At 30.1% G+C, this 15,323-nt stretch overlaps 3 protein-coding genes across 5 annotated transcripts; all 3 read right to left on the bottom strand.

The window, feature by feature from the left end:
• Window positions 1-205: 205 nt before the first annotated feature.
• Window positions 206-1,726, bottom strand: LOC113862432. Its single transcript, XM_027495519.1, has 3 exons — window positions 914-1,726; window positions 635-778; window positions 206-448 (listed from the first exon to the last, which is right to left on the bottom strand). The coding sequence occupies exons 1-3, from the start codon at window positions 1,724-1,726 to the stop codon at window positions 206-208; spliced, it is 1,200 nt and encodes a 399-aa protein (XP_027351320.1).
• A 3,373-nt stretch (window positions 1,727-5,099) lies between these two features.
• LOC113861661 (mitochondrial inner membrane protease subunit 2) lies at window positions 5,100-11,888 on the bottom strand. 2 transcript variants are annotated; one of them, XM_027494627.1, is made up of 7 exons: window positions 11,859-11,888; window positions 11,460-11,694; window positions 10,639-10,779; window positions 6,846-7,049; window positions 6,689-6,761; window positions 6,070-6,235; window positions 5,122-5,459 (listed from the first exon to the last, which is right to left on the bottom strand). In XM_027494627.1, exons 4-7 carry the CDS (start codon window positions 7,021-7,023, stop codon window positions 5,379-5,381), a joined length of 498 nt encoding a protein of 165 aa, XP_027350428.1. In that variant the 5' UTR covers window positions 7,024-7,049; window positions 10,639-10,779; window positions 11,460-11,694; window positions 11,859-11,888; the 3' UTR covers window positions 5,122-5,378. The 2 variants fall into 2 exon arrangements, with proteins under 2 accessions (XP_027350427.1, XP_027350428.1); XM_027494626.1 differs by lacking the exons at window positions 10,639-10,779; window positions 11,460-11,694; window positions 11,859-11,888 and adding an exon at window positions 7,820-7,948 and having other exon boundaries at window positions 5,100-5,459; window positions 6,846-7,059.
• On the bottom strand, window positions 10,417-13,843 carry LOC113861660 (E3 ubiquitin-protein ligase AIRP2-like). Of its 2 annotated transcripts, XM_027494625.1 has the most exons (6): window positions 13,712-13,719; window positions 13,331-13,402; window positions 12,023-12,173; window positions 11,859-11,925; window positions 11,460-11,694; window positions 10,490-10,779 (listed from the first exon to the last, which is right to left on the bottom strand). In XM_027494625.1, exons 1-6 carry the CDS (start codon window positions 13,717-13,719, stop codon window positions 10,560-10,562), a joined length of 753 nt encoding a protein of 250 aa, XP_027350426.1. In that variant the 3' UTR covers window positions 10,490-10,559. The 2 variants fall into 2 exon arrangements, with proteins under 2 accessions (XP_027350425.1, XP_027350426.1); XM_027494624.1 differs by having other exon boundaries at window positions 10,417-10,779; window positions 13,331-13,843.
• Window positions 13,844-15,323: the final 1,480 nt, after the last annotated feature.

A 15,323-nucleotide genomic window follows, 5' to 3' on the forward strand; every position in this document is an offset into this window, starting at 1 on the left:
CATATGAATATCATATGAAAAGAAAATGATTGTGCTTTCTAACTGCTATTATTCTTTCCTCTTTGAAGCACCTCTTCAAATTATATGCAACAAAGAAACTCTATAGCAAGCATAATGATGACGAAAGAAATTATGATATTTATATTGTCATGGACTAGTTGTCTCAACAATCGATTGACTTTACAAGTGGAGACACAAAATAACTTTACATTGAATTTTTAATATCCTCATGTAGTCTCTCTGCCAAATAAATGTAGAAATGTCCCATAGCTCCAGTAAGAAACTCGTTTCTATATCTAGATTCTATGGTCAAAGTTTCACCATCATTAATTTTGATAGAACCTGGTTGCGGATAACAAACAGACATTCCAACAGCATAACCATTTTCATTTCCTGGTTCCTTTCCTGTTCCATATTTTGGTGTTGAAGTACATAAAGTCCTTCCATCCTAAATTAATTAAAAATAAATAAACTTTAGAAGTGAAGATGCATTACGATATTTTATTACTCACAATATCATAAAATGAAGAAAATTTATTACATAAGATATAAATCAAGCACAAAGTTTCAAAAATTTAATCTAGTACTATTCATAGAGTATATAAGAATTATGACAAATAATATTGCATATCACCTGCCCATATAGAGTTGCATTCACAACAACTGTATGCATATGAGTAGTGCCATAGATGAGATAACCACCCTTCTCCATTTTGATTTTTGCCTTTTGGACATGAAGAGAGTCACTACTACCATTCGGCAAAATGGTGTACTCTGCCTGCAAGGAATTAAAAAATCTTTGTTGCTTAATATTCCTCCACAAAGTAATAGACAAATGTTATATTTTGTAATTTAATTGATGCAAAAAGTGTACTTAATTTTTGTAAAATATTGACTTGAATAACTTATCTACCTGACAATCATGAATTGTGTGAGAACCATTTGATCTCATTTTATCAGTTGAATCAAGTATATAGACCTTAAGAGGTACTTGGTATTTGTCCCATTCAACCCATCTTATTTTGTATCTTAAAGAAAGATTTCTCTTTGGACCTTGAAAACCCTCTTTTAGTTTGCATGTTAGGTTGTCTTGACAGCAAAAGAGTCCTCCTTTATAATCTGTGGTCAATGGTTGACCATGAATGTCCTTTGTTACATTATAAAAGTCATTTGGAAGATTAAAAAGGTCACATCTACATTCACTGCAACCTTTCCTATCTTGTGTACCGCGTGTATCAATGACCATGATGCTAAACAACCATTTCTCTTCATACCCATTTGGAATTTGTGTAGGGTTACCCAGTTCTACGGCAAAAGGATCTGGAATGTTTGAAGTTGTTCCTCGTGATTCACTTCCAAAGCCCCAATAATGTGGAAGTAAAAAGTCATTGCATGTGCCGTCATTTCTCTTGTAAATGAAACCATCAAGAAGACTGTGATGAAGCTTAGGATTGTGTGCCATGGTAGTATTTTCAAAGTATTTTATAGCAAACCAATGATGAAGATAAGCTTCATACAAAGGTATAGAATTCCCTTCTTGATCAACAAGTTCAGCATCGAAACTCTTAATTCCGATATGACCTTTTGGAAACTCAATATTCATTAACGTTTTTGATGCAACTGTTCCTGGTCGCAATTCAAAACTTTCAGACACAAAAGTGGCTGTTTTGATAGGATTTCTTAGCTCTTGATAAAGTGAGTATGATGTGCTTGGTAGCAATAGCATTATTGATATTATAAGTGTCATTGCTTGAGAAATAAACTTTATCAGAACCTGTATATAAATAAATAGTAGTAAATAATTAGCTACGAATTATGTTTATGATGCTATTCTTTGGGGTAAGCTTAGAGATATAATTCAAAACATATACACTAAAAAAAAAAAAAAAGGAAGATTACGTAAATTTAGAAAAGACTGTGAAGATAAAAATTGCATACTGTGTGAGAAGACGGTGAGGGATTGAACATGATGGAGATTTGGTCTTTGCCAATGTCTAAACAATGATTAAAATTGTTAACTTGTGATTAAAGATAAGTTTGAATGATGGAGATTTTGTTCGATGCTTTTATAGTGAAAGATTTTGCAATAATATAGCTGGCCTAACTAAACAAATTCAAGAAGATGTCAAATATTTGTTTATATCGGGAGCTGTATATGTTTAGTTAAGATTTTCAAGTAAATTGTTTGGACAAAATTTGTTAATATTGGCAGAGATATCAAATGATGCAAAGCATCGACAACTGTCAAAATTTATTTATAGAAGGTAAGGAAATTTTAGGAGTTTATTTCAACATAAGTCCCTTTATAACTTTTTGTTTTTTGGATAGTTTGTTAAGAGTAGTTTTCTCTTATAATTATAAATAATATTTTATCCAAAGGTGTAGGAATCATGTCAAAAAGCAAAATGCTACCCAATGCATTACATTTTACTTTTTCTTTTTCTTTTCTTGTAATTTTAGTTGAATACAAAATATATCAAAGAACATGCTAGTAATTTTTCATTATTTAAAGTTATGTTTTTAATTTTTGTTAAGTAAATATTAGGTAGATACAATATGTCAATTTGTTAATTGGTGGACATATTGGATAACCATTAAAATGAAAAACTACAAAAAAATAAAATAAGTGTATAATTATATCCAAGTGCCAACAATCCTTTTTCCTTGATGTACAAGATTACTTATCTATTATCTTGTGTATCTCAGCTTTTTTTCTTTTATAAGTGTTTTAAAATATTTATTTACCATTGCATGATTTACTAAATCAAAAAGTGATACTTCCTTTTATTCTATGCAAAATGTGAAATTTATTAATAAAATGATAACATATAATTTAATAAAAAAAATATCTATTACATTTATATCACAAGTACATAAATATTTTATCTATGAATCGTGTCAAAAGGTAAAATGATACCCAATGCATCACATTTTACATTTTCTTTTTTACTTTTAGTTGAATACAATATTTATTAAAGAACATACTAGTAATTTTTCGTCATTTAAAGTTGTGTTTTTAATATTAGTTTAGTAAAAATTAGTTAGATACATTAAGTCAATTTGTTCGTTGGTTGGATATGAGATAACCATTAAATTGAAAAAAATAAAAATAATTAAATATATTCTAGTGTCAACAATCCCTTTTCTTTAATATACAAGATTATCTATCTACTATATTTTGCATCTCAGTTTTTTATATGTGATTTAAAATATTTTTTTTACTATAGTATGATTTACTAAATCAAAAAGTGAGACTTCCTTCTATTCTATTTTATCATATATATTAACAATGCAAAATGAAAAATTTATTATAAAATAATAATTTAAAATTTAAGAAAAAAATATCTACATCATATTTATACCACAAGTGCATAAAGTTTTATCTAGAAAATTGTTCTTTGTTCTGTTTATAATATTTTATTTTATTTTGTAATTTTTCGTGTTTGTTCCTAAAATAAATTAAAAAATCTACAGGATTACATCAATACTCTTTTCAAAAGGTTGCTATGGTTTTTTTGGTTATTAATTATCATATATGTGAACTACTAATTTTGAATAATGTATGTCTTGCAGCATGAAAATAGGAAAGGCGAAACTTTAGGATATATAATTTTTATTAAGAACGAGAAAATGTGATCTATAGCAATGTGACTGTAATATGTGAATTAGTTTTAATACATTCTTAACCATATGATTGGAGCTGAGTCCGAAGGTGTTTGACCTTTGAAAATTTGTTTTATGATTTGACTGTAATTAGATGGTATGTTATATTGAGTGTGTACTGTTGTTTAGAAATTTATATATGTTTGAGTATCCTCTAAAAAGAGTAGAAATATGACTTTTGAAATTATATGATTTGACTTCTGAAATTATATTGAAATTATATGTTTTTAATTTTTGTTAAGTAAATATTAGTTATATACAATATGTTAATTTGTTCATTGGTGGACATATTGTATAACCATTAAAATGAAAAATTAAAAAGTGTAATTAATTATATTCAAGTGCCGACAATCTCTTTTTCCTGTTGTACAAGATTACTTATCAATATCTTGTGAATCTTAGTTTTTTTTATTTTATAAGTGTTTTTAAATATTTATTTATGATTGTATGATTTACTAAATCTAAAAATGAGATTTCCTTTTATTCTATGCAAAATGTGAAATTTATTAATAAAATAATAACATATAATTTAATAAAAAAATATCTATATTACATTTATATCACAAGTACATATATTTTTTATTTAGAAAATTATTCTTTGTTCTTTTTATAATGTTTTTAGTAATTTTACGTTTTTTTTCTAAAATAATTTGAAAAATCTACAAGATTACATCAATACTCTTTTCAAAGCAATATTTTAGAATAATTTTTTGAATTTTGGTAAAGGAGAAAAATGTATTTTTGAAATATATTAATATAAGAAATATATTTTTTAATCATTAAGTGTAATGGAAGATCTTAATATCTCTTTTAATCAAGAGAAAAATAATCAAGATTTAGAAAATAAACTTAACCTTAACCATGGTTTAAAGATATCTTTATAGGATTATGAAATATGGTGTTTTTCTTAAAAATCTATTTTAATTTATAAACTTTTTGAGAAAACAATAAATTTGAAGTATATGGAGCAAAAGATAAATTATTTATGGGATAAGAATGAGTTAAAGTGTTAGATTTAAATAATAATTTCTTCCTTTTTCATTTTTTTAATATGAGCAATTGTTATCTTACTTTGAATGAGGAGCCATTATTGATGTTAAACCAGTACCTCTTAGTTCAAAGTTCGATACCTATTTTAAACCATCTCATTAATCTTTTAAGAAAGTAAAAGTGCCTTATTTGGATATGAGAAAGGAAAGGAGGAGTTCGGAAAGTTAAACAAATTTAAATGCTCAAAGTGTGGGGAGTCAAATCACAAGCTAACTTATCTAATTGTCAATTCAAGTTTTATCTTTTTTTTTTAATTTATTTAATTTCATAAACTAGATATATTCATTCTAATTTTAGTTAAAAAATAATTTTTTCGTCATTATTTATTTAAAGTGAGTCAATTTTAAAAAATTAAAATTAATTAAATAGCATGGAAGATTATTTTGGCCCACATACGACTGTGGATCAACATCCCTCATTATTGATTTTCTATTTTTTAGATTTTAAAAATTTTCATCCAAACACAACTGTAAGGTTAGGTGGCCTAGACTGTAATCAACACTTGACGGATTCAAGGTTTACAGTATTCCAATCAACAAATAGGTAAAGTAACTCTCCTCCAGGATGACACAAGTTGAGTAAAGAATGATTTCGCAGCACCTACTCTTTTAGGAGGCCAAACAATAGAGTTGGGATTCAACTACAAAGAAGATAATCCTTCTGATTTAAGTACTCTTGACAGCTCCTATCCTTTGTGGAGGCCACACAACATGCGTAACCCTTCCTCGAACTAGAGCTAAAGGAATCTGCAAATATATTTACCAGGTTACCTTACACCAAAATTAAAAGGAACACTATTAGCAATTACCCACATCCCAGTATAGACAAACTCCACAACATCCAATCCGTAACATTTTCTGTCAAGGCTGACAATGTGGCATTCCTAACTACTTCAATAAAGAATTAACGCAGCACATGAAAATTTATTTACCAAAAATAGAAAAGGTTAGTTAAAAGACCAATATATTCCTAGTCTAAGTGTGCCAAAGGCCGTGACTAGTAGTAGGCAAGTATGAAACGCATGGAACATAAATAAGTAAGTCGATAGGGTGTAGAAACTATGGTGAACAGCATTCTGCTAAGAAAATGTTAAACAATGAATCTAAATATCCAATGATCCTGGATTAATCAAAGAAGTTCCTAGCCTCTATTTCTTTGAAATAAGTCAGCAAAATTGCAATTGACACACAATTTATGTCCATTCCTCTTTCTAGTTCTATAATGGAAAAAGTGATGTAAATTGCCATCGAGTTCTCATTTCAAGCATTGGTCCTTAACACTAGACATGTTCCTTGCTTTATTTTTCATATCATAACAGTATAATGCCAGAAATTCACAGTGATAATAGCAACTTACAGGTCCAAATGACTTCGAATCCATGCTAGAAGCAGCATTGTCCCCCTCAACCCAACAATGTCCTTCTGGAATCTTCACCACATCATGGTTATGATAATTGCCAAACCATTCACCAGGTAACGCAACTATTCTCTTTATGTGTGTCTCCTTGTGATTCAATGGCGATCTACAGATGTTTTGAAATGCCAATTCAAAAAACAGAAACTTAGATCTCAATTGTATATTCTGATTAAACATGAATTATCTTGGTAGTATTGTTCAATATCATAATTAGCATCTCTGCAAGCAAGAGCCAACCAATGATTCATGAATACAAGTCAAAGAATAAGAGGTCATTATTGTATATAGGCCAAATAGCACACATTCACATTATGAACCATTCATTGCCAATAACATGTACTGAAATGCAATATTAATCCAAATAAAAGCTTGCAATGGTAAAACAATTTCAAGGTTGATGGTGGCTAGTTTCTAGTTCAACAGGCCCTATAGCTACCTGCTGAATTTACTTCCAGAATCCAGATATCACATACCAAAGTAAATATGGTATATAATACAAAAATGCAAACAAAATTTTTAATAATGTTAATACATAGAAAAGGGTGGACAAAAATAATACCGGAAGACCACCACATCGCCATGAGAAAATTTGTAGTTATGGAGGCAAAATTTTTCAACCAAGACATAGTCATCTGCAGCATAATCAATGGTCAAACAAAATCTGCAATTGCAAAAGTAATTTTTCTTACAAACTCCTTTAGCAAAAAATCAAATACCAAAAAAATCTTCCGTCAAAGAACCGGCTTTAGGATTAAAGGTGGGAGACATAGAGCCACCTCTAACTGGAATAACAGTCGCATAACGATCAGACACAGTCACTGTAATGAGCCCAGCCGTGACAAACTTTTTAGTACAGTTCCAAAGAAAGCTGATTGGCCTCGTGTTTAGGTGCATGCCTATTTCAAACAAACACCAACCATCTGCACCCAGCTTTCCACAGCAAAAAAATGAGAAAAAGGGCAACTGAACATTGAAAAACCAGTAAAAACACCCTTAACTAAAAAATTACACACCGCCCGCAAATATAGCAGCGCAGTTTCAAATCTCAATGAACAATCAAACATTAACAACAAAAAAGCAAGAAAAGCCACGCTATGAAGCATCAATACGACATGGAACACAAATACAATGAAACAAGGACATGGAGATAAACCAAATTTTAAAAACCATAGAACACGATAAGTCTATAATCCAATGTATAAAATCAGTCTAAGATTAACATAAAAAAATAATTTTAAATCAGGAGAGAAATTATGTTTTAAAAATAATTATGACTCATATATGCATAATAAACTCTAAACATTTATCTAAGTATTGCAATATTCCAGTTAGTATTTGTATAAAAATTTCAAAAAGGAGAAAAATATATAAAAAATTGTCTACATAGTCATCATTAGAAACGAAGGCAGGAATTTAGACAAGAAGAAAAGCTTAAGTTGAAGTAACATCAATCAGAAGAAGAGAATAGTTATGAGTTATGTATTTCAATTCTAAACCAATAGATGAAGTTAGAGTGAGTTAGGAGACGGAAAGAACATTGAGTTGGCTGAAACATTTAATCAAACAGCTTACACGCAAGCAAACGGAGAAAAGGAGATAAAAGAGGCGATGACATCATAATCACATGTTCACATTCACATCGCATAACTGCATATAAAGAGAAGAAGGGGATTTGCATTTATACACTTACAGGGCAATGAATGAGAGAGAGTGAGTGAGCGAGAAGAATGGTGGCTAAAGAAAGCTTAACACTGACACGAGACTTCAGAGGAGAACATGGTTTCTGCTGAATAATATAATACTTCATTCTTATATTATTAATTATATAAAATTTATTAATAATAGTATTAAATTATAGTCTATTTTAAAAATAAAATATTTATTTAGTATTTAAATAATTATTTTATATTAATTTAATTATTACAAATTATGATATAAAAAAATTTCTCAAATGACATTAAAATGATTATCTATAAGTTATAAATTGAAATTATTATTATTTATTTATATTTTAAATATATAAAATATTGAATATCATAAATATTTAGAAATTTATATTAATGTACTGTATAATTTTTTAGAAGATTTAAAAGACTAAAATATAAGTCTAATTTATATATTTATTTGTTCATATTTTTTTTCATATTATAATAATCACTAAATATATGTAGTAATTATTAATAAAATAAATAACATTTACTTATCCACACAAAAGAACTGATTTATAATATGTACATTAAATTTATACTGATGTATAATTAAAAATATTAAATTATTAAAAATTATTAAATTTAAATTTTTTTTTACTCTCTTTTATTCATAACTTTTAAAATTATAATTAAATGAAATATTTATTTATAATAAATTTTTATTCACTGGTATCATCATCATCAAAGTAAGCACGTTTTTTTTATATAAAATTAAAGCATAACATTTTTACCTCGTAATTATACAAATATTTGAATCATAAAATTGTATTATTTTATTGATAAAATGTACCAAAAAAATAAACTTTATTTAAATATTTTTTACTAGGAAATGTAGAGAGAAACAATTTTCATTTTTTGCTTGAGTTGTTATTTTGTATAAATCTCTTTATTTTTCATCTATTTTAGTCTCTTTTATTTATGCCTTTCAAGTGAATGAAAACCAACACTAATTACCTCTACTTCATGAATCCCTTTGGAACGTTCTTTGAGAATGCTTTTTTCTTAATTCAAATTGGGAGTGAATATCTACTTTCATTCCTATGAATGTTCTCATCAATTTAGTTCTTTAAGACTTTTAAAATATCACAGAATTCTTAATGTTAACTTTTTGCAATCTTATTAGTCTTTATCATTAAGTGAAATTAGAAGGAGGTAACGGATTAATAAATTAATACGTTAACGAAACGTGTATACATTTAAGAAAACAAAACTATTTCCAATTGTTTATCGTCTCTGTCACTCAACGTTGTATTATTCACCTCATTGAAAATACTATTCATCGTCGTCTCTCTTCCCTCTAAGCTTTCCGGTATGCTTTTTTTTAAATGACCCTTTTGTATTGCTACGTGTTAATTGTGGAGAAAACAAAACTTTTCTCCCGTTTATTCGTTTAATTAACAAGTGATTTTCCCAGCAAATGCTACGGTGACAAAAATACTTCGAGTGCCAATGAAGCATTACAATTGAGATTTGGAGAAAGAGCAGGGAGAAGGAAAATATCACAAGTGTGATAATTGCTTATGAGATTGCGTGACGAAGAGAGTTAAACAATTGGAAGTGAGAAAGTTGTAATCTTTGCGCTTCATTTTGAGTTTGAACCCAGCAACGATGTGCCACAGAGATGAGTATGAACAATGTTTTTCACTGGGTTGAATAATACAACATCTGGCAAGAGAAACAATCAATAGCATGACATCATTTCGTTGAGCCAACTCATTCTTTTTGTTACCTTTCCTTAACATCATTTAACGCTAAAGATTAATGTAATTGATGATAGCTAAGTTGAAAACTAACATGATATTTTAAAAATCTTAAGAATTAAATTGATGAGTCGATACAATTTGAGAAAGGAAAGTGGGTATTCATCCTCTTGTTGGAGCTTCCATGGACAACATCTGCAATGTGCAAAAGAATTATTTAAAAGTATTCTTTTATGGGTGATTGCTGCTCACAAAGGTGATTGTTGATGGCGGTTCAGTGAGATGGGGTTGAGAACATTTGGTTGATAATTACTCAAATTACTGTGAGTAATTGGACATGATTGGAAGTGGGAGGAGGTGATTAAGTTTTTTGAAATATTATTTTGTTTGAATAAATATTTTTAATTTTACGGTTGCGAATGATATAAATGTATCACTTGCCCGTATAGCATTGGACAGAAAACGTGAGGAGAGCTTCAAAAATATTTCAAGGCACCTATATGCAACATATCTGATTCTAGGAGAGAATGAGTGTAAAAGAAGGTAGAGTTTGTTGATTTGTTAAAACGTTTTAACAAATAAATTAAATCAAATGGAACGGGGAAGAAAATTAAATTAAATCAAGAGATTTATTTATTTTTTCATTTTCTCAAATAATAATAAGAATAAAAACATTACCGAAAATCGGGTCAAAGATTTGTTTTACCCCTACCTCAGACTGGCAAGGCTGCTTGTTATCTCTTGGTGTGATAGGCCTTGATGAATAGTTTGCAGATAACTAGGCATTAATTAGTTATATTGCCAGTCCAATCTATAAATCAAAACCAAAAATGCAATGTTGAAAGATATGTTGAAGCTGTGAACAAGAAAAGTTTTAAACTAGTGAGTAGTGAGGTCTTAAATTTAATTCAAATGAAATGAGTATATGATGGCACAAGGTAACATGTATGTACAAATGGATAAATTCCTGCATAACTAAGAATCATATAAGAATTTGAAATTTGAAAGTTTGAATGAGGTTCTACTGATTTGCAATCACTAGAGGTGAAGATATGACATGAATATAGGGTCTGCCAATGAGAGGCAAACTTTCTACGTACATAAATAGTCTCTTCAAATTCTCCTTGTTGATTGAAGCCAAGTCATTTATCTCACTGCTGCTAATGTAGATCCAAAGGTCATTAGAATTTACTGTTTTCAAACTGTCCCGACAGAAAGGGCAAGATTTAGATCTTCTACGCCTAAACCAACAAAAAAACAAGACATAAACATCCTTAGAAGTGAGAAAAAGCCATCGAATATTAAAAGATATGGTAACAGATTTACTGGTTGATACCAAGTTTGGCCTTTGCTAGAAATTAATCAAATTGACATCACAAATATCTTTTGAAAAAATTATTGTCATGATATTTCTGATGTCACTTGAAAATGTTTCAGGAGAATGAATGTAATTTTATTCCAATGGACTAGATGGGAAACTCGATGTGCAATTTGGCAACAAATGTTAAATGATCTAGAATATACCAGTTATAAATAGAAGTATTGTAAGAAAAAGAGAAACATTAGACAGAATGAGAAGACACCCAGATTTCATGTTTGTTTGAGATTCTTGAGAACCACAAATACCCCAATAATTTGCCAACTCATTAGATTGAAATATGAGTGTAACCCACATCCCACACTTCTTCACACAAGTGGTAGATTCTTTCTTCAAAATTCAATTCTATTCTAGGCCTCGATAAATATAATAGGTTTTGTTCTTCAAGACCATAAGTTAAAGAGTTCTTTTGGCATCAGTCATAAGTCATAACTGTTGAATTATGATATTAGATGAGTAAGTATGTTTTGTTCAATTGTTTTAGCCTTAATAACATTTTATCATAAGAAGTATTCTGTAGTAAAATGATGTCACAGTGCTCACCAGTCTCGGTAGCATTTCATACACATTGAATGACTGCAATTGGGCAATACAACCTTGTTGTTCATCTCCATGCAAATACCACACTCTTCTTCTCTCTCTCTGTCAATTTCAGAAAGCTTTCCTTTGCTTGTCAAATCTTTGCGCTTATACTTGGTAGCACACAGATGTTTTTGTTTCCGGTCTTCAACATCACTGACTCCTCTGTGAAGTTGCAATAAAGAGGGAAAGACCACACCTGTTATTATAGTCATAGTGTAAAAGCAATCATATTTGGATTGTGAAGCACTTCTATAAAAGAAGGTAAAGATAATAAAGCTTATCATATGAATACATGGCATGATTCCAAACAACAATTGAAAGCCACAGTTAAGTTATACTTCGATATGGTTATTCACTTACCATAGAACTCCTTCAAAGTGGCTTTTCTTTCATAAATGGATATGGTTGTTTTTCCATCTTCATATGCCTGTGACAAACCCAACATGTATCATTCACTAGCATGGCGACAAACTGATAACGTTGGTAGTGTTTCTGCACTATCATAAAAGTGGCAGGGTATAAACCTTGTATATAAGAATTCTAAGCAATCCTAAGGCTCCAGCAAGGTGACAATCACTCCACTGAATCAGAAAAAGGAAGAATTGAGCAGCTGGACTGTAGGACAATCTCATTTGGAAGCAGGCACCATCGCGATCTCTTGGATACTCAGAAGCTCTGATTCGTAACATATTTGGCACAAAGAATGGGTTATAAACATAAGATAATGACATTTGGTTGAGAAAATTTCAATATGGAAACAAGGAAGAAAATGGGCACTCTAGTTTCAGTGATAAGCATTTAAAGTCGGCACATAAAAGCTTCTTCATCCGATGTTGTTGTGCTAATGATACAACATAAAAGTCTACACTACAGCTGTTTTCAAACCGAAAACAAAGGTTTAGATATCTTACAACATTAAAATGTAAATAGAATTGGAAGTTAGGAGTGCCACAGACAATTTCAAACATGTCCCGTGTTGTTGGTGCCGAGTAATCTGACATGTTTTAAACGGCCCCATTCAAAAAATGAAATTTTTATTTGTTAATATAAATTGAAATGTGAAGGTTTGCACAAATGCACCACCATTATACCAAAAAAATAAGTAAAAAGGTACACTTTAATAAACTTGATTGCGCTCCCTTTACAAAAAAGAAGGCGAAATTGCCACAAGCTGAGGCATCCCCGCCACCCTACGGGAAAACACCAAAAGAATTGAAAAATTAAAACTTTTTTCAAAAAGAGGTTCAATACGGTGAAAGAATAAAAAGAAAGCAGAAAGCCAGACTAAAAAAGATTGCTGGTGTTTTCTGTTTTCTTAAACCATATTTTATGACAAACATATACAGCATACATCAAGCTCCTTTACTTAATATGGTTGCTTTTTCTTATTCTTCCCCTTCTATTTTACTTTCCTTCAACTTAATTTCCCATTTTGTCTACTCCAATTAGGCCTCCACCTCAAGCGTACAAGTCACTGGTCTTCTACATCAGCTTAAGCATAGTATGAAATTATTTTTTTAAAAAAATATTACATTATAAAATGTAAAGAATACTAAAAAATTGGATAAATTGAACAATCAAACTAGAATGGAAAAAAGAACAGAATTTACATCTAAATAGCTCCATACGAGATTCCATCCATTATAACCCACAAATCACTTCCCCCAACAAAATTAAAATTAAAATAAAAGACCAGAAATTTAGCAACTTTCTCAAAAAGCCAGATATTTTTGTGAAAAGGTTATCATCAAAATTCACATAATTCAACATTCATAACCGGAAAAACTTGCTTGGGTTTAGATTGGAAAGAGACAGAGGGACAATTAAATTACAGTGTATTGGCAAAGTGGATGTCAGCTTCAAGAGCTTTGAGGGAATCCTTGAAAGACTTGCGCATCTTTCCTCTTCCTTCTTTCTTCTTCTTCCTTCTTTTCAGTCCAAACCCCATTCACAACAAAACTAGTGACATGATAAGCCCACAAAACCCGTGAACCCTTCCTAGTCTTAGTCCTATATGAAACGGAAAACCCAACAACAGAGTAACACGTTTTACCTGCGAAGAATAAACTAACAACACCCTCCTCGTACCAAACCAAACCAGAAAACTGTGCAGTTTCAGAGAGAGAATGGGGAAAGTAAAAAAAGTGTTGGGCAGTTGCTGGGCTTTCGCTTGAACTACACGGAAGTCATTTGTTTTGCACATACTGACATACATAACCATAACTACATGTGTCTCACGTCATGCTATGAGTTTGTTCACAAAATTACCAAAATGCCACTACCCTTTTCCTCTCGAGATTCATGCAAGATTCATTTCGCTCTTTTCCCTGTTATCAATGTTCCACGAAAAAATCTTACTTGCTTCTGTGCTCTTTTAATGAGTTCGTATCGCTTTACTTTGGGAAATATATTTTGAACCATTAAAAAAGTATGTGAAGGTACCTTTTTATAAGTGAAATTAATTTTTATTAGTTCAGATAATGATTCAAAATGCAACAATAAAATTTGCGTGTTTTACAATACAATAATGACTCATTTCAGTTTGAAAGTTATATGATAAGATCTACATTAATTATCTTTTGTATAGCTTAAAATATTTTTAGTATCATAGTGAAATGATAAAATATGGTACAAGAAGGATTTCTCCTCCCAAAGCTTTACAATTATTTTAATTTACCAATCTTCGTTGCGTTATTATTTTTTTACCAGCTCACAGCGGCCCAAGATATATAGCTAGCAAAGGGAGTCCACTAAATTACTAATATTTGAGGAAATTTTAGAACTTATTAATGAATTAGTTTATTGACTTTGTAATTTATTTTTATTGAAAAATGAATTATATATCTTATTAAATATTCTGGCTCCACACTCGATTTAGTGAGACCCACATATAATTCCCCTTTGTGTGTGTTTTTGTTATTCAACAATTCACCTTGTGTAAGTGATATGCGAAAGAGAGTATTAAAAAGTTTTCCTAGCACTCCTCTTATTATTATGTTTTTTTTTTGTAGGATTGTGCCACGTTGAAAGCAAGCCAAGAAATGAGACAATGATTTAATCAGCATCTATAGCAGTTGGAGAGGATACATATTTTATGTTATACAGTCAGATCATTTTATTTTCAATGCAAATTTAGTTAATTAAAAGGCTTTGTTAGAAGTTGTATCCACTTTAATAACTTTCTTTCTATCTCAAAAAGGAATAATTTTCGATTCTTAGCTACAAAATACTCTTGCTGTGTGCTCAAACACACACAAAAGAATAGTTAGTTAATCTTCACGCTACACAGAATCTAATCCTAATGCAACTTGTCTTTTGTCCAGAACAAATTTGGATTCCTTGCCAAAAGAAAAGATAAACTTTGGACTCTACTTGCAAGCAACGTGGTGAATCAGTTGTTCAAGAAGCTACACTTTCTTAATCTTGTGGATTTTAAAATGAATGTTGATTGATCATCAAACATTTCAATTTTTTATTCTTGTGGTAAACAACTACCATATCAATTTGATATACGTATAGCATGAACCATTGGCAATTTCTCCTTGATAACACGTGGCCAACAAATGTAGCTTGTCATTGACCATAGTTCTAGGCTTCCTTGCTGCTAGTCTTAAGAGACCATTAATTGAATAAGTGGTGATCTAAACAACTTTTATTCGGAGATAACGACATGCCAACCCCTAATAAATATGAATAGAAAAAGGAAAAAAAAGAAAAAATGTAGCATAAGGTGGCATATCAATACTAGCACAAGTTAACTGTTGCTTGCACTAGACTACTCAAGACCTACTCTCACGGGAAAAAAATGACAATATTTGACATGTT

The sequence above is a fragment of the Abrus precatorius genome, unplaced genomic scaffold, assembly GCF_003935025.1.
Source record: "Abrus precatorius isolate BTA unplaced genomic scaffold, Abrus_2018 Scaffold3, whole genome shotgun sequence".
NCBI classification, from domain to species: domain Eukaryota; kingdom Viridiplantae; phylum Streptophyta; class Magnoliopsida; order Fabales; family Fabaceae; genus Abrus; species Abrus precatorius.